The sequence below is a fragment of the Carassius auratus genome, chromosome 40, assembly GCF_003368295.1.
Source record: "Carassius auratus strain Wakin chromosome 40, ASM336829v1, whole genome shotgun sequence".
NCBI lineage: Eukaryota > Metazoa > Chordata > Actinopteri > Cypriniformes > Cyprinidae > Carassius > Carassius auratus.
In genome coordinates, this window is record NC_039282.1 from 7,283,852 (window position 1) to 7,301,864 (window position 18,013).

The 18,013-nt window shown below is 36.5% G+C and overlaps 2 protein-coding genes across 6 annotated transcripts in view; both read left to right on the top strand.

Moving 5' to 3' along the window:
• The first annotated feature begins 229 nt into the window (after positions 1 to 229).
• LOC113058434 (transmembrane protein 136-like) lies at positions 230 to 4,260 on the top strand. 2 transcript variants are annotated; one of them, XM_026226338.1, is made up of 3 exons: positions 230 to 561; positions 1,719 to 1,929; positions 3,077 to 4,260. In XM_026226338.1, exons 2-3 carry the CDS (start codon positions 1,734 to 1,736, stop codon positions 3,595 to 3,597), a joined length of 717 nt encoding a protein of 238 aa, XP_026082123.1. In that variant the 5' UTR covers positions 230 to 561; positions 1,719 to 1,733; the 3' UTR covers positions 3,598 to 4,260. The 2 variants fall into 2 exon arrangements, with proteins under 2 accessions (XP_026082123.1, XP_026082124.1); XM_026226339.1 differs by lacking the exon at positions 230 to 561 and adding an exon at positions 1,261 to 1,631.
• An 891-nt stretch (positions 4,261 to 5,151) lies between these two features.
• The window catches only part of LOC113058433 (rho guanine nucleotide exchange factor 12-like), a 46,982-nt gene continuing 34,120 nt past the window's right edge, over positions 5,152 to 18,013 (top strand). For 2 of the 4 annotated variants that reach the window (XM_026226333.1, XM_026226337.1), the window contains exons 1-2: positions 5,158 to 5,745; positions 6,286 to 6,449. In XM_026226333.1, the coding sequence (XP_026082118.1) occupies positions 6,418 to 6,449 (32 nt within the window). In that variant the 5' untranslated portion in view covers positions 5,158 to 5,745; positions 6,286 to 6,417. Of the gene's footprint in view, positions 5,746 to 6,285; positions 6,450 to 18,013 lie in introns of all 4 variants that reach the window. The other 2 variants (XM_026226334.1, XM_026226336.1) reach the window with 2 other exon arrangements.

Consider the following 18,013-nt stretch of genomic DNA (forward strand, 5'->3'; position numbering starts at 1 on the left):
CACTTTCATAATGTTATATTGTATTAGTACATTTTATTTATTTTTTTTATTTTTTTTTTTACTATCACTGGTTTTAATTTAGTTATTGGTAATGCTGAACCAAGGCTGAAAAAGATTGTTTATATTCTGGAATGTGTAATGTAATGTAACCTGTTTGTTGGTTCATTAAGTTGAAGCAATCTTTAAAAAGATAAATAACTTAAAACACGGACGGTAACTATGGTGACTGTTGTCATTTGTAGCTAAGGACGCGGTCCGTGCCGGCAGAGGTCGCTGTCCCTGCTGGAAGGATGCGTCTTCACTTTTGTTATCATCCTCGCTGCTGTCCAGCCGCTGAGGGACTGAGTGGCTGAAAAGTGGCTTTTGTTTTTGTGGTGATTTGCGTACCATCTCCAAGACGATGCCGGAGTTGAACACTGAGATCTCTCAAGGCCTTTTGACTGCTGCAGCGCTTCTGTACGTGATGCTGACACGGGAGGCGCGGAGGAAGAAGACCGCATCCATGCTGAGCACCAAATAACTCTCCGGCCTGTCAGTGAACATGCTGTTGAGGGGACTATTGTAAGAGATATATACTTTTTATTTATTTATTTATTTATTTATTTATTTTAATTTCGGATTTAATTTGATGTCTACAAGTTTAAATGCTAGTATTAATTTAATGAAGGGTGGTAATCACTGATCAGGCAGCCAAGAGCTCAAGATCCATCATTATCCATCAGTATCTGTTTTGCACTGTGAAATAAGAATTGAGAAAGATGCACTTTATGTATGTATTATTCGATTTTTTTTTCAATGTATTTATTTAAAATCGTAAGAAGAAGCTTTTAGTAGTACTTTTAATGAATATATTTGACAATAAAAGTATGTTGCCAAATGGTCAGATATTTTCATATTCCAACAAAACTGATATAAGAAAACAGAAAAGCATTTTTTTATTTTTTGTGTACTTTCTTAGAAGTGATATAAATCGAGTGTTACAATTGATTCAACACATATATTATATAAAAACTATAAATACAAACATTGGTAAAATTGTATTTATATCTATTTCTTTTGCTTTTTGCTTATTGAACATATTTCACAGGTCACGTTGTATATTTTTGATTAACCAAAAGCAACCGGCTCATACGATTTAAAAAAAAAAATGTTTTCATTAATATATATATATATATATATATATATATATATATATATATTTTTTTTTTTTTTTTTTTTTTTTTTTTTCATTTATAATGAGCTTCAATAAGGTTGTCACAGTAACTTTTGGGCATTAATTATTTTTTACTGAACCTGTTATGAGTAAGAATTAGAACACTTTCTCAGTTCCCAAACCTACATACATACCTATATACACATTTTAAAATAAAGTATCCTAGTATTGACCTAGTTTAACTTCAGCTGCTTTACATCTGAGGTTCGGACAACATTAGGATAAAAAGCTGTGGATAAGGTTGCCACAGTAACATTTGGTCCACTTTTGACACACCCAGACACAAGCCAGACTATTGTATTTCTCAACTGTTAATGTGCCCTTCAGACATCAACTGGGTTTAGCACTTATTCCACATCAGAATCAAAGGAAAAGTGTCATATTTTTATAAAGTCACTCAAGCGTTGTGGTGCTTCAAGTAAGTAGCCTACTCTCATGAATGCATGCATGCAATCTAACATGGTAAAGTGCTTTGTGAATGTGACAGCTCATTGTATTTGATTAGGTTCACAGAATAAAGATGTCGCCATTGGTGCTGGGAGTTGGAGCGTGCTTAGCTGGGTGGATTGGTCTTTATGCTTTGCTGGGCTACACAAATGGCTCTTGTGGCTATGAATGGAACTGTCGACTAGTTACACTATTCCATGGCATTCTTGCAGTCTGTATAACTGCTTACATTGGATACATAGATGGACTGTGGCCTTTCACCTACCCAGGCAAGATGTACCAAATGTTTATATACATATACATATACATATATTAGGGGTGTACAGACTACTTAATGCAGCTCAGACTTGGCATAAATGCATTTACACTATGATTACAATTGCATAATTAATGCTATGAGATTATTGTTTCAGATAGAACATTTGGAATATTAAAAAAGGAAGTAAAAATGTATCTAAAACTGCCAGTAGATGGTGGCAAGTCACTTGCTGTGTCCGAAATAGGTACTACATTTGAATAAGAACTTAGTTTGCGACTGTTAAATGACTAACAGTGTCAATTGCACCGTTTCTCTGCCATTTCCTTATTTTGCATCTTGGAATCTCAGTGGAAGTTATACTTGTCGACCAACTGTTTTATAAATATTATACATTTGGACATACTACTATTCTCATGTGCTGTTTTTCGCGCCTATATAGTAGGGAAGTAGGCATATTCGGATTGTCTTAAAGGGTTATTTCATCCAAAAATTAGTATTATGTCATTAATAACTCACCCTCATGTCGTTCCAAACCAGTGAGACCTCCGTTCATCTTCTGAACACAGTTTAAGATATTTTAGATTTAGTCCGAGAGCTTTCTGTCCCTCCATTGAAGCTGTGTGTACGGTATACTGTCCATGTCCAGAAAGGTAATAGAAATATCATCAAAATAGTCCATGTGACATCAGAGGGTCAGTTAGAATTTGTTGAAACATCGAAAATACATTTTGTTCCAAAAATAACAAAAATTACGACTTTATTCAGCATTGTCTTCAGGGTCTGCAGTGGCGCTGCTGACGTGTTATCTTTGTTATTGGGTGCGCCAGAACATGTCAGCAGCGTCGTAAATGGGCATTGTATACCAGTCAACATTTAAAGTGGATCAAAACCTTTCATCAATGTGTCCTAAAACCAAAATGTGTTCTTGTCTTAGAACAACTTTGAACTTTTCTTGATCCACTTCAAATGTTGACTACTGTACTGAACTTTTATTAAAATCCCATCGTGCCAGCTGCAAATTACCCCTTTAAAACACCAATTATATTATTATCGAAGACATGTCGCACACCCCTAATATATAATGTTGTCTTATTAGCATTGCAACATTTTCTTTTTCCATGACAAATGCGAATTGTTTTATTATATATCATTTGCAGGTACAAAGAACACCCCTCTGCAGGTCATCGCTATGGTGATCAGTCTGGGCTACTTTATCTTTGACATGGCCTGGTGTGTGTACTTCCGCACAGAAGGTCTGGTAATGCTCGCTCACCACACCATGAGCATCCTGGGTATCATGCTCATTCTGTGGCTGGGGGAGTCAGGCATCGAGTCTTGCGCCGTGTTGTTTGGCAGTGAGATCACAAACCCACTCCTCCAGACGCGCTGGTTTTTGAAACACTCTGGCCGCTACGACAGCATCCTCGGAGACGTGGTGGACATTCTGTTCGTTCTGCTGTTTGTGTTCATGCGCATTTTCGTTGGTGGTGCCATGTTGTACCGTGAGCTGATCTCTCCAAGACCCAAGTTCATCATTAAATGTGGCGGTTTGGCCATGTATGCGCTGTCCTGGGTGTTCATGGTTGACATCAGTCGTTTCACATACCGCAAATTCAGGTGCTGGATGAATCACCGCAGGATGGCAGAGGTAAACGAGCAGGACGTGAAGAGAGACTGAAAGATCTCTAATCAGCGGTTTGGCCTCTTGTTTCTACTGGAGGAAAGAATGAGAATCAAAACAAGTGAATTTGGTAATAAAGGTCTGCAGCTTATAGATGTTTACATATTTTTTTAAAGGATATCAGCTATTAAAGTTTATTTCTGGTTGGTAATGTTCACATGGGAAACATCCCTGTTGTACCAATATCTTATATATCTATATATATTTTTTTTATATGCCTTTATGATTAACTCAAAATTCTTGCAATCAAATGTAGTTTAATATATTTGCACTTCTAAGGAATAAAGTGTATAAACACTTTAAGTACTGGAAATATTTTATTTTATTTTTTAATTTGGAAGACTACTTGTTATACATTTTACTTTAGTAGTTATGTTGCTTTTACAATATATTCAATTAAACTTTCAGAATGTGCCATATTCAGAAATGATCATGAAACTCCACAAAATGTTTCTGTAAGATTGCTGAATGTTTTGTGTGTGATTAATGACTTGAATGAAAAAGTAAACCAAGAAATCTTTTCTTTGAAGTGTAACCATTTTCAAATTATGAGGCTGAGTGATGGCTTACGGGCTGTTTGATTCAGTTATTTATCTGTTATAGTGAATTGACCACACCAGTTGATACATCAATAAACATTGTCATCAGTACAATAATGTATTTTAGGGTGTTGTAATGTTGCAGTTTTGTGGAGTTCTTTCATACATACAGAAATTCAGACTGATGGATTGTTTCAACACAGTTACTAGTAGACCATATTGATCATTTTAATACTGATTGACAACATTTATAATTAATTGATTTAAAAAGATATTTAATATATATATCTTTGGATCCATCATATATATATTTATTATTATTATTATTATTATTATTATTATTATTATTATTATTATTATTATTATTATTATTATTATTATTATTATTATTATTATTATTAAAGTGTATTCAGAGACATCATAACTGAGATCCATCTCAAGTAGACTACAGCGTCATTCACGTGTTGCAGTTTTGTGAATGTCCACCGTGTGGCAAACTAACATAATACTTGAAGAGTTTCGCACACTAGGGCTCGGGTGTTTTTTATTTGTATTTATTTAACTAGTGACTGGTTCACATTTTCCAACGGATCAATTAAACTTATATAGCAAGCTGTAAATCTAAAAATGCTCGACCTTTAAAAAAAAAAAAAAAAAAAAAAAAAAAAAACAGTATCACGGAAAAAATGTGCGAAAAACCCCGCCTTGTCACTATGGATACACAATGTTCCATTCAAAACAACAAAATGTTAATGTGCTTTTGAGCAAAATACTAAAAAGCTATACTCAAAGCCGTCGAAAACTGCATCAGACTCTCTCTTTTTCAACATGTCATAATATATTATTTTCCACTGGGCGCGTTTCCGGAGTTTGAAAAAGAAACTTTGAATTATCATCCTCACTCAAACCATAACGAGAACACTGTTAGTATCTCAAATTCTAGCGAGATTGTCTACCTAGACAGCATTTTGGAGCACGTTCCGAATCAGTACAGCAGATTGAACTCGGTTGAATCGGAAGTGCTGTCCATGCAGGCGGCTCAGCTGTGTTTGAGACACAACCCCGCGGGAGACACGGCAGCAGTCCGGCACATCTTAACTTTGCCCAGTTTGATGGACCGCGACATACAAACTCTAAACCGATTTTAGCGTGTGCCCTCGCTTCCGTGCGACCTCGGTATCGTCTCTACAAACACTCGGGAAGACCTCCGTGAACTTTCGTCGAGTGGTTTTGTTTGTTTTGATGCTGAAGGGATTTTGTCGCCGCTCCATGGAAACTCTCAGCGAGGTGACACGTGTATGAGCGCGTGCAGTGTTTCCCTTTCTGGATGACTGTGGGATTGTCGTGGAGGCGCACGGGTGTTTATTATTGTTGTTGGGGAGATACATAGTTTTTTTGGAGAGGACGTTATTAGGCTGCTGTTAGCTTTAGCATAGCAAAGGCCTCGTCCGCAGTCTGAGTTGAGTATCTGCTGCTGTGTTGGCTGTGGACGTACACACACGTTCAGCATTAGGAAACTCAAAAGTGTTTTAATTGCCAAAGGAGAATAACTTCGAGCAGTAGGACGTGTTTAAACTTCACCCGGGAGCTGCTGCTGAAAATTAAGGTAGTACATTTACAGTAGTAGTACGAGTTATTTTGGTAACGTTATAATGATTGACTGACCTGTACAAGTCTTACTGTACTGCTAAAACTAAAACAGGTTGAATGTTTGTATAGCTATTCAGCGTTTTTGTGTATACAGAACATATTTTGTGTGTTTTATATGTATAATTAAACTACAATAACAGTAGAAGTAGAGTGTTATTGTGTCAATGTTATTGTTATTAACAGTAGGATAATTTTTTGGTAAACAGCACCACTCCTGGATGAACCAAATGTTGTTTTGGCTACCTCAGGATACTTGCAGACTGGTTTAAAAGACAAACAACAACAAAAAAAATTGGTTTTGAAAAATAATATGTACTATGTTGGAATTTTACTTATTAGTTTGTCAGTGCATATCAAATGCTTCTATATTGTCTAATATTTAAAGTCATCTGCTCATGCGATTTTGGGCATGTTTATAATTGTATGAGATCATTGGCATTTAAATGCTGCTTTGGTGCAACTTATATTATATGTTTTTTTTATTTTTTTTAAATAGTGAACCTCCTGGTCAGCACAACAGCATAAGCAAGCAACTGCCTCATGCAACATCAGAAACCGATGCTTCTCCCGATGCATCTGAAAATGACTATAGGATATAGGACGAATAAAAGCTAAAGACAAAAGCCCAATGAGCGACACACGGTCCCCAGTCACTGACAGGTATGTAGAAGTTATGCTATGTGGAAAAACTTGCTTTTGGGGTGTTCCTACCAAATACTTAAGCTGACATCACAGCCCACATGTTTTGAACTCTGAATGGTGAACTGTATTGGTCCTCATTGAGCTTTTAATCGGAATGTTTTTTTAATTATGTGTGTGTGGTTTAGGTTTATGGTGCTTTTTCTTCCAATTTTGATAAGTCAGTTTCTAATCTTAACTGTGAAAATTAAGTTAACAAATACAATCTAGCCACGATGGTGCCTATAGCACTTGAAAATTCATTAATTGTGCCAACATTTAGACTTTGACAGATTCTGTGGCATTTTAGGAGGGTTTGTTTTGAAAGTGACGTGACATTCAGCCAAGTATAGTGACCCATACTCAGAATTCGTGCTCTGCATTTAACCCATACAAAGTGCACACACACAGCAGTGATCACACACACACACACACACACACTCTGTGAACACACACCTGGAGCAGTGGGCAGCCATTTATGCTGCAGCGCCTTGGGAGAAGTTGGGGGTTCGGTACCTTGCTCAAGGGCACCTAAGTCGTGGTATTGCCGGCCCGAGACTCAAACCCACAACCCTAGGGTTAGGAGTCAAACTCTCTAACCACTAGGCCACACCTTCCTGAATCTCAGCAGATGCAGTAGTTCATCTGGTTATTTATTTATTTACTCTTTTTGCCTACTGTTTTGTGAATGCTTCATATTCGGACACATATTACTCAGTTGCCATATTGCTTTTTGAATACTATATGGTAACTACTCATACCATTGAAGTACCTGTTTTATTTCAGTATTAATTATATACTTTTATAGTTTTTGTGCTTTTATCAATTTAGTTAACTTTAATGTTTCTATAAAAGTTCATTTATTTTTATTTTATTTATTTCAGGTTTAATCATTTTAGTAATTCAGCTTTAACTTATTTTATTAAAATTTTCATTTTATTTTATTTTAGACTTTATTTCAGTTGTTGAAAGCAATTTCTAATACTTTGTTAACAGTAACAACACTTGAACTGAACTGCTATTTATCATTTCATATGTTCAGGTGTTTTAGAAGAAAATAATGTTGTATTTCCCTCTATCATTTCATTATTGCCAAACCCACGACTGGGTCATAGCATTACTTGTTACTTGGTTATTGGTTTTTAGACCAGAACACAAATAAGTGAGAAGTTTTGTTTAATTTAATCTTTCTACCATTTGTTATCAATTATATTCAGACTTTTCCATAACAAATTATTAGTTCAAACTATGTCAAGGGAAAGTTCAATAAACATATCAATAACCACTATTTGTTCAGCACTCACATACTATTCATTCATTCATGATGGCTGAAAATGGTCAGACAGAGAGTGTTTTCAAGCTCTTCTTTGCCACTGACGTCACTGTGGAACAGCAGACTGGTTGTCTGTCTGGTGATTTCCGTGATGACAGATATGCTTTCAGTGTTGCAGGGATTGCAACACAAGCACTGGAAGGTAACTCAGACGGAGAGGCTTGCTTGCGTGGTGTTGTTGATTTACCTTTAATTTCATAGTAGAGTAGCAATATCAGTATTGGATATACAGTTACAGCCACACTGGCCTAGCTGAAGATGATTTGTTAATCTCTGCAGGTGATGCATTGTATCGCATGATGTATGTGGCTAATGCGTCCTTTGTTACCTTCAGCCATGTGTTGTTCTGTTTTAATCCTAAGGTTATGCCAGTTCAAAGTCATTTGTTGCTTCTTTGTGTCTAGACCCCATTCACCTTCACCCCCCTACGCTGAAGAATGACATGTAAGACATAACAGGATATCCTGAAAGCAGATTGGTTAATACCATTTAAGCCTGTGAAAAATTGTTTTACCTAGACATCGTTCTTGTATAGTATCTAGCATTTCAGCACATGTGTAATGAAAATAAATAAATAAATAAAACTAACAACCTAATGATTTTTTTCATTAGCATTCATTAAGTTATTATAAATTAATTCATAACATATTAAAGAAAAAATAATAGATATTTTACATTCTTGCTCCTTCAAAAAAAATTTCCGACCATAATAATTAATAATTGTTGAATTAAACACTGCAAACACTTGTGCAGCAGAATTCATTTTATGTTCTTCTTTTCTATACTCGGAGGAATTATTACTGAAATGTGTTTCCTGTTCATCAGTGAAAAGCAGAGAGCAGCTTAAAACCATGTTGCTTAAAATAGCCATGCTGCTGAGCTCTGATGCATAGCATCACTAATGATATTTTGACACTATAATATTTGAAACTGTACTGTCATTAGTACATTCTGAAGTGAAATGCATGTTGGTCCTTATGGCTGTAACTTTGGTAGTAATGTAAAATAGTTAGCATCAGTTATCAATGATACAGTAATGTTTGCAGTTTCACTGGGTGAAATGTGATGAAGGCATTTTTATTTTGACCATTAATGTAGACATGTGGGGGCGTGTTAGAATGAGCCATTTTAGGGGGGAGTGGCAGAGTCTTAACTTTGATAAAGAATATCTCTTTGGATCTTTTTGCTACTGGTTAATCTGCAGCACCATGACCAAAATATAATCGCTGTATTTTGTGATTTTTTTGTGTGGAGAGAATATGATTATAGCGTTTACATGAACGCTAAATAAAGTGATCGGGTTGATGTGTGCATTTATGTCACAAACTTAAAACTCTTTTTTTTTGACAGGCACACACAGCACAAATATAGAGTTTCTCACTGTTTGCACATAATAACCACTCTCCAATACGGTTCTTTGGTTTTTAACAGCAAAATTAATATTTATCCATACAAAACCTCTGTGCCATGCTGCTCATCTTTATCATGAAAAAAAAAGCCCCTCATCATGCCCAAAATGTTCGTTCCGCACATCATACTTCTTTACGCTATTTCAGCGTCATTGCACATACACAGTCCTTTCATTTTCAGGGGTTCCATCCGATCGAGTGTTTACGTGTTTACTCTCAATCGTATTAGAAAAGGAATAAACCACCCCCTTCAATCCGATCTAAATTTTATTCCAATCGAGCTTAATCAGATCGATTAAGGTGTTGACATGAAGGCTTTTCAGTCTGATTGAGCTGTAATTTTGATTACAAACAGATTATTTGATTGCATGTAAACCAAGCCAGTGTTCAGTTCTACACTGTATCACTTTAGTGCGGTTCATATTAATGAAACAGAAGTAGTAATCAGACTAATTGAAAACGGGCCATTATAGTCTGTATCATCAGCAAAAAGTTTTCACACAACAAACTTACTTTTGTTTTTATAAAGTTGTTTTTGTGTTCCCCCTCTGCAAATTAAATAGGAAAAAACAATAACCAAAAATCCTGGTTTTTACAACCTTAAAAAAAGAAAATGAATGAAATCATTATATTTTAAAGCAAATTATATATATGTATATATGTGTGTGTGTGTGTGTGTGTGTTTGTAACATTATATATTTTATTATTTATTTATATTTAATTTAATTTAAATTGTTTTATTATTTTTAGGGCTGGGTATCGATTGGGTTTTTTACGATACCGGTGCAGTATCGATACTTTTTAAAACTGTACTGTTGCCTGAAAAAAAAAAAAAACTATGAATAACATTAAAGAATATTAAAAAATATTTAAACGAAATCCTTGGATGCTTTCATTTCCCAAGCTTCCCTTACTCTAAGGCTAATAAATGTATTTCACGATCTAGGCCATTGTTTAATACAAAACCACACATAACGTTTCTACTGTTTCTATATTTTGTTAAAATTAGTGCTGTCTGTCACTGTCTTTAAATAGTTCTGTGAATTACTGTGTAGTCATTCTTTATAAAGTATCAACAATGTTATTTGTAAAATACAGTACTGTGCAAAAGTCTTAGGCACATTAGTATTTTCACCCCATAAAAGGGTTTTAAGTCAGTTATTTATATATTTTGCTGTAAAATGCCTGAAGGAAATATCAGTTTACATTTCCAAACATTCATTTTGCCGTTCATTTTAATAATAATCTAGTGAGACTAGGGTTGTGCTCATAGACGATAGTATAGTGTATAGACGATAGTAGGAGATATCAACGATAGCAGATGTCTCTGTCGATAGTCAAGAAAATATTAGGCTCATTCTCTTATAAATGTATTAAATTATAATAATAATCATTATTTTTATTGGGCGGCCTATTATAATTTGGCTATCCAACTGGCCAGCTATTTCACTTCAGCACTGGCTAGATTTTCGCTGGAGGAAACAGCTGTGGTGTGATGAGCACTGAACAGAGCAAAAACTTAACAGTAGATGGGAAACCGATTGCTCCCTCTTGATCTTTTGTAAACTATTTTACGTTTCGGTTCATAGGTTTGATTGTCCGAACTTGCATATAGTTAGTAAAGCCCAGCATTTCAACCCGAGTCCAACAGACCCGACTTATTAATGCCCCTACGGCCGGGCTTCGGGCCAATTTTCACATTATAGCTCACATGCGGGCCGGGCCTTTTTTGGGTTATCCTTCTATTTATATTTTTAGACATTAAATAAAAAAAATAAGAAGATGACGTCGACGATAGAAAAACAAACATAGAAAGACATTTCATAACCTCATAACTTTCAGAATCTGATAATTCAACCCGTTATAATTAAACTGACATACTGACATGACAGTCTCACGCACGCATGCATGCACGCACGCTTTTCCGTCGATTATACTTCACTTTTATCCACTTATTGTAGTAGTAGCTATTATAGGCCGCTAAAGTAATGTAAATGTAAACAGCAGAGACCCTGCTACCGCAACTGTCAAGACTGGCTCGCTCTGTGTTTAGTGTCCCAGCAGCAGCGAACGTTTCTTCAGCGCAGCGAGAAGAGTGATAGAAGAGAGGAGGACTGGGTTAAAACGTTCCACTCTGAAGGCTATTCTTTTTCTCTATGATGCTCTGTAAGAGACTGTTCTAACTTTTCATTTGACTGGACTTTATTTTCGTTTAACTGTTGGAAACAAATGGAAAAAAGAATGGACATGTTCTGTCTGTTGTGCATTTTTGAGGTAAGATAACCTGCAAGTTTTTTTTTTTAAATTAATTTAATTTGTTTAGATTGTAGGCTATTTCTCATTTTGTTTGCGAGCGCTGTTGCGAGCCTGCCTCAGTATTTCATTTTTTATTTTTATTTTACTCACTGTGGTTTAATAAATAAACATTTATTAAACTAGCTGTCTGTGTGATATGCTTGAAGTGTTTTATATATGGATTTTATTGTAGCCAAGTAAAGTATTAGCGTTAATTTGAGAGGCTTAATTGATTAAATATGTTTTAGGCTGTCGGCTCGGCTGTTTAACGTTAATCGTTATAAAAAAAAAAATGCTCCAAATATTTTTCTAAATTAACTTGATAAAGAGATGAAAAGAAACGCAACACAAAACTGACCAATTTTTTATTGTTGCAAATAGGGCAGGCTTCCGCTGTGTAATAAAATAAATAAATAAATAAAAACACGGGCTCGTGTCGGACTCGGGCTGATAATTCTGATGAGCTGTCGGACACGGGTCGGGCTAGAGCCTGAGCGTCTCGGGCCAGGGCCGGGCTCGGGCCTAGATTTGAGGCCCGTGCAGGGCTCTAATAGTTAGTATTTTAGCTAGTATATAAATCTAGCTGCATTGTTGTTAATTAAGCTGCTGGACATTGTACAGGGTGTACATGTGCTGTGATCACGTCCATTATTCCTAAGCAAAAAACCGGTCGGCCCACTCTTTAGGTTTAGAGCATAATGTCAGCATAATGGTTGTGTTCTCCTGACACACTCCCAGCAAATTCATGTTTAGGATTTATGAAGCAGTGTGCTGATGTTTCAGTATGATATTGTTGTGTGCTCATCCTTGTGGCCATAGTGGCTGAAAGATGCTCTCTGTAAATGAAGAGTGGAGTGGACCAGCCTCACACCCTGCTGCCACTTTAGCATGCACACAACAGCCACTCCTCCTCTGGTGGTCTTTCTGCACCAGGTCTGTCTCAGTAAAGATCACCAGCCCCTGCTGAGACACAACAATGTCCAACACCCCCATCCTTCCACTCTTCCCCTCCGTTCTCCCCTGCCCCCTCCACCTCCAGACAAATGGGCCTTTCACTACAGCACTGGGCCACACCTATGCTTACCTTTACCTTGGGTGAAGCAGCTGAAAGTTTCAGAAACACACCTAGTTACTCCATTGTCAGACATAAATATGAACATGTAAGCTTAGCAGCAGATGAGTCATCTGCCTTGTCAAAGCCCTCATTGTGATTTCGGCGGTGCTGCCTCGTGTCTTACACCCTTTTGAACTGAAATAAAGAAATTGGTTTCTTTTTGTCTTGATGGGTAGGTTGGAAATCCTAAAGTTTGCAGCTTGACAAAGATGTTTAAAGTCGGATTTGGACAAGCATACCAGTTTTGCCCAATGGAATCTCATAATAAAAAAAAATGCACAAAATCATAGTTAGGAGGAAAGCTGGTCTGTGCGGAGTGGATATTCTGGTTTTTCTGGCAGCATAGAAAATTTCAGTTGACGGTCATGAAGCCCAGACCGCACTGTGAAATCAACTGGAAGTCTATGAATAGAAGTAAGTCAGAAATCTCGTAGAAGATTGCCATGAATGCACATTTTGTGTTACAAAATGAGCTCCTCTGGGAGTAATGTATATTGTGTCAACTGGCAAGTAATGCATTTCACATGGCCATTAAAGTAATTATTATTCAATATGGGCAAGTTCTCCCTAAGGTTCAGGTATGATATTTTATGGTTATTTGTTTTTTAACACCCATTTACAGTCAACACCCATGTAATTTGAGTCGGGTGTTTTTCAGCTCAAAACCACATTTGGTTGTTATTGTTTTTATCAGTTAATTGTCATATGTCAGCTAAATGATTACATTAATGACTTAATGAAGGGTCCTGTTTTGAATTTGCTGTTAGCATATAAAGTAACATGCAACTATTTTGATGGTGATATCATGTGCTGCAAATACTTTGCAACCTATAAGACTCAAATGTCATGAAAGACAACAAATATTTTGTCACATTGGGAAGACATTTGGAATGTTTGTGCATAGTTATTGGGCGTACACATGAATATATGTAAACGACTGGTGTTGCTGTGGCAGCTTTTGCTAAAGGGCCAATCACACTTCACATATTGTTCCACTAACTTCTATTCATACGCATACAACTACTCCAGAGTGGAAACGCAAGCTTATCGGTAAAACGGTATCGGTAAAAATTTTACAATTTTTTGATATAGGCACGTGTTATGAGTGATGCAGACAGCCTGCGAACACATGCTGAAATGAGTGCTGTGCCTGTCTGTGATGAGGAGATTTTGACTAAAGAATGAAGTAGATCTTAAAGGCCATGTTGCAGTTTAAACACCACTTTCGATTAATGGGTACATAAATCAGTCAAAGTTATGTATATCATTTTTAAAATGTCTCTATTTTTTAAGACCTATTTTTTGAGTTTTTGGTATTAACGTTTTTTTTACGCAACTCGGTGATGACGTCATGTTGGGGAGAAGTCGAGGAAAGGTAGCCTCAGTCTAGTATGATGCAGCGTTCCAGGCAACCCGTAACCCATGTTTTTCCAACCTTAAACCCATGAAAGTGCACTGGAACGGCAATCAAATCCGTGACTTCCCACCCGTGAACTCGTGTCTCATACTAGATTGATGTACTCCGAGTTCCGAGGTCACACAGCACGCGAAACAAACACTAACAACAAAGACAGCCCATACGAATAATACTGCCTGCGGATGCAGTGTTTATGCAAGTAGTACACGTTGAATAAACGATTTTAGGTCAATGCAACGTTGCAATAAAATAAATAATCTAGTTACAATTCCTTGCGCTCAGAAAGTTTGGCGTAACTTGCCTGGAACGGTACAAAGTCGTTAGTAGTGGTATGAAATAGTGATTACGAGCTCAAAAACCTGCCTGGAACGCAGCATTAGAACTATAGCGACTGACTGGGATGAGGAAGAGGTGGCGAGAGCAAACATCTATGATGGCCCGCAGCTGTGTAATTTCGATCGAGCCAGCCGTGAGAGGGCAAATGAGGAATTGGCAAGAACTGATGTCCGTCAAAGCCTATGCATGGTCCGAGGAGAATGAGTGGAGAGTTGGTGAAGTGTCCTGGTGAGTTGCTATCATTTAACTTAGCATCGCAGCAATGAGCACTGGAGCTAGTTTACGAGCAGCAGTGCACAATAACGACACACACACACACACACACACACACATATATATATATATTATTTTATTTATTTTTTACTGTCATTGAATAGCACCGAGTGAAAAATCTATGTTTTCTTTATATCTAGTGGCAGTGATCATGACGTTAGTTCAGAGTTAGTAATGACGTTAGTGCTTGCCAAAGATGCCACTTTTCTGTCTGGACATCGTCATATGAACTTTCATTGTGAGAAAATGCAGCCATCAAAATGAGATGGTGTTTGCAGATACTTGAGACTTTTACCCATATTTTAAACAAACATTCAATATCAACATCTTATCAACATCTTCAAATTATTGTAGGCCAATATCTTTTAAAATGTATTGTCAGTAACCAAGTAAACTTTGGCAATCAATTCCAATAACTGGTAAACAAACTTTGTTTCCTGGCTGACATAAAAACTCTGCACCCTTACTCCTGAAAGATGCTTAATTGCCAACCAATCAGTTTATTGCGATTTAGTGTACACTAGTGTTGTCACAGTGAAAATCCACAGTTCTCTGTACCAATTTCGGTACCAAAGCAAAACACAAAAATTTGCTAATTAAAAAAACAATGCCATTCTTTATACTTATTAACAATTGTGTTCTGCAAGCAATATAATTATGAAAAACAGTAAACATGTTTCACCCCAATTTAATTTGTCTTTTAATTAATGAAATTTAAACACATTGTATTTGTTGGTAAATAAAGGGGATTTGCTATTAAAATTAAAACATGGAAGAATATTGTGTGAAGAAATATTTATTCCTTTAAAAAGCTTTATACATTTTTTTCAACAGTAGTAGCAGTATCACATACATATAATATTTCTAGCACAATGCCTTTATGTAAAAATTTACGTATTTAAATGGGTTACAGTGAATACCTTTTAAATTGACACTTGTTTTACTCAAATGAAACGGTAAAATGTTTTGTGAAGTGACTCAGAACAGTTCTGGTGATGTTGTTTTTGTATTTATGTCCACGTGCAGAACATGGATTCATATTCATATTATGGAAATCATAGCGCTGTATGTGTCAAGAACCGGGTTGACCGGGTACTCTGTACCACCGTACTTAAAGAAACCCGGTACCATGACATTTTCATTTATTTGTACTGCCTTGGTACCAAAGTACCGAGTCTTTTGAACACTAGTGTACACCATGCTTCAGATGGTCCAGGAAAAATCCTCTATGGACTGAGACTGAAACTATATTACCAGTAGTGTTTGTGACCTTAACACATCAATAGAGAGTTTTAAAATTTGGTTTTCCAAGCAGTACAGCAAAGGCCAGCCGAGTTTGGAGAGTTCTTTCACATGGTTTCTTTGAACATAGATTAAGATTCTGTGAGTGGGAAATGCAGAGCTAAAGCCAATAGCCCCCTGGCTGTTGAGAGGGGGAGGAACGTTGACCGAGAGTTTGCGGTGTTGTAATGTAGATGTCAATGCTCACATGCACTCGCCGATACCAAGACTCAGTAAAGGTGCAAGTCTTTAGCAATGGTATGATTCAAGGTGAGATTTGTAGATGGTCAAATTATGCTGAAGCTTTCTGCCAGTGTTATTTTCAACATCAAAATGAACATCTAATATTCTCTGTTCCCTGTGCCATATCGTGGAGGTCTGATATATTCCTTCTCCTTTTGCAGTTTTGGCTTATGTAATCACTGGGCTCCTGTGCCAAGTGGAGCCCAGACTGCTGTGCTGTATTTTCTCCGGTGCATTAAGCTGTGACTGAAAAGTGTGGGGAGAGAGAGACGACTGACTCTCTGTAGAAGGCGATTGGATATGATTTATTTGCCTGTCCTCTTCTCTCTCACGCCGTGTGGATGATTAAATCTTATGTAGTTTCTGGGGCAGCGTGGCAAGGGGGGAACACTGGGCCGAGATTAATCCTGTGTGCTGCGTGTTTCACTGTTGTGAGATGCTATGACAGTTGGCTGCAGGATTAACGTGGAACTGATGCACCAAAATACAGATTTTTCTATATGGTGTTTTTTAAAGAATAAATTTGGTCATTTGTCAAAGGTCTTTGAACTAGTCCTGGTGGTATCAATATTCATCAACGGTACACCTTCTTCGATAACAATATAAAAAAATGATCTATATAGTGCACAATGTAGGCACACGCCATGGGTGATGCAGACAGCACACACAAACATGACCACATGCTGAAACATTTGCATTTGTATGTTAAGAGTGCAGGGAGAGTCATCAGTGGGGCATGAGATCCGGTGATAATGGTGTATGTATAATTTTAATGTTTTGTTAGTCTAGCCCACAAGATGAAAATATTCAAATAAAAAATGTAATTTAAATTGAATTTCTGCATTTAAATATTAGAGAAATATAGGAGCTCAATGCGGAGAAGATCTTGATTACAGATGCATATTCTGCACATTTTTAGACCGACAAATATACACTTGCTTCTCACTCTTTTAGAAATCCTAAATAAAATTTGATTTATAGGAGTTGATTTCGATATAATGCAGCTTTTTTAATAGACACTTATAAACTTGCATAAACAATTACAATGAGCTGCATTATTTTGCTCATTGTCCCCTCCTGTGGCCTCGAAAACAAGCCAAATCTTTCCTTAAAACCTATTTAATCTGCATATAAAACATTAGAAATTCAATTTGTTTAATTTTTATTGTGTGTTTGACTTTTAAAACAAAAAAATATATATCTAATCTATATAAAACGGGGTTAATTTAAAAATACAGTGTATTATTTTATTAAATATGCACTTATATTGCTCTTTGTTTTACAAAAGGTTATAAAAAAAATCTATAATTATCAACAACAAATTATATGAAACATTATATCGTTGATGCATTTTTTTTTCCCTACATCGCCCAGCCCTAGTTTGAACACAGTTGTGTGGCTGCAATTTGTGAAAATAACCATCCTATAATGGTAAGAATCCACCCACTCATTTTTTTTTTATACATTTTGCAATCTCTGACCTATTATCATAGACACTGCCCTGAGTGGAAAGCACCCGTCTGCCATTACTGTTTTCTTGCTGTAGCTGCTGGAGAGATACAATGTCAGATCAAAAGAGGCATTACATGTATTGTATTTCGGGTTGCACCAACGAACATCGGAAATTAGGTTTCTACTGATTGAGAGAGGAACTGGCTACTGCAGAACGACTTAGAATGCCCTATTTTATACTGTCTTGAGGAGGGAATAATTTAGAAAACTTCCACTCTAAATAGTGACTAAACACGACCAATTAATACATGTTAACTAGGAGTCAGTTTCATTTATAATCGCAACATCATCTGATAAAATCAACATGCTTGTACAGCAGATGCATGTTGAGCG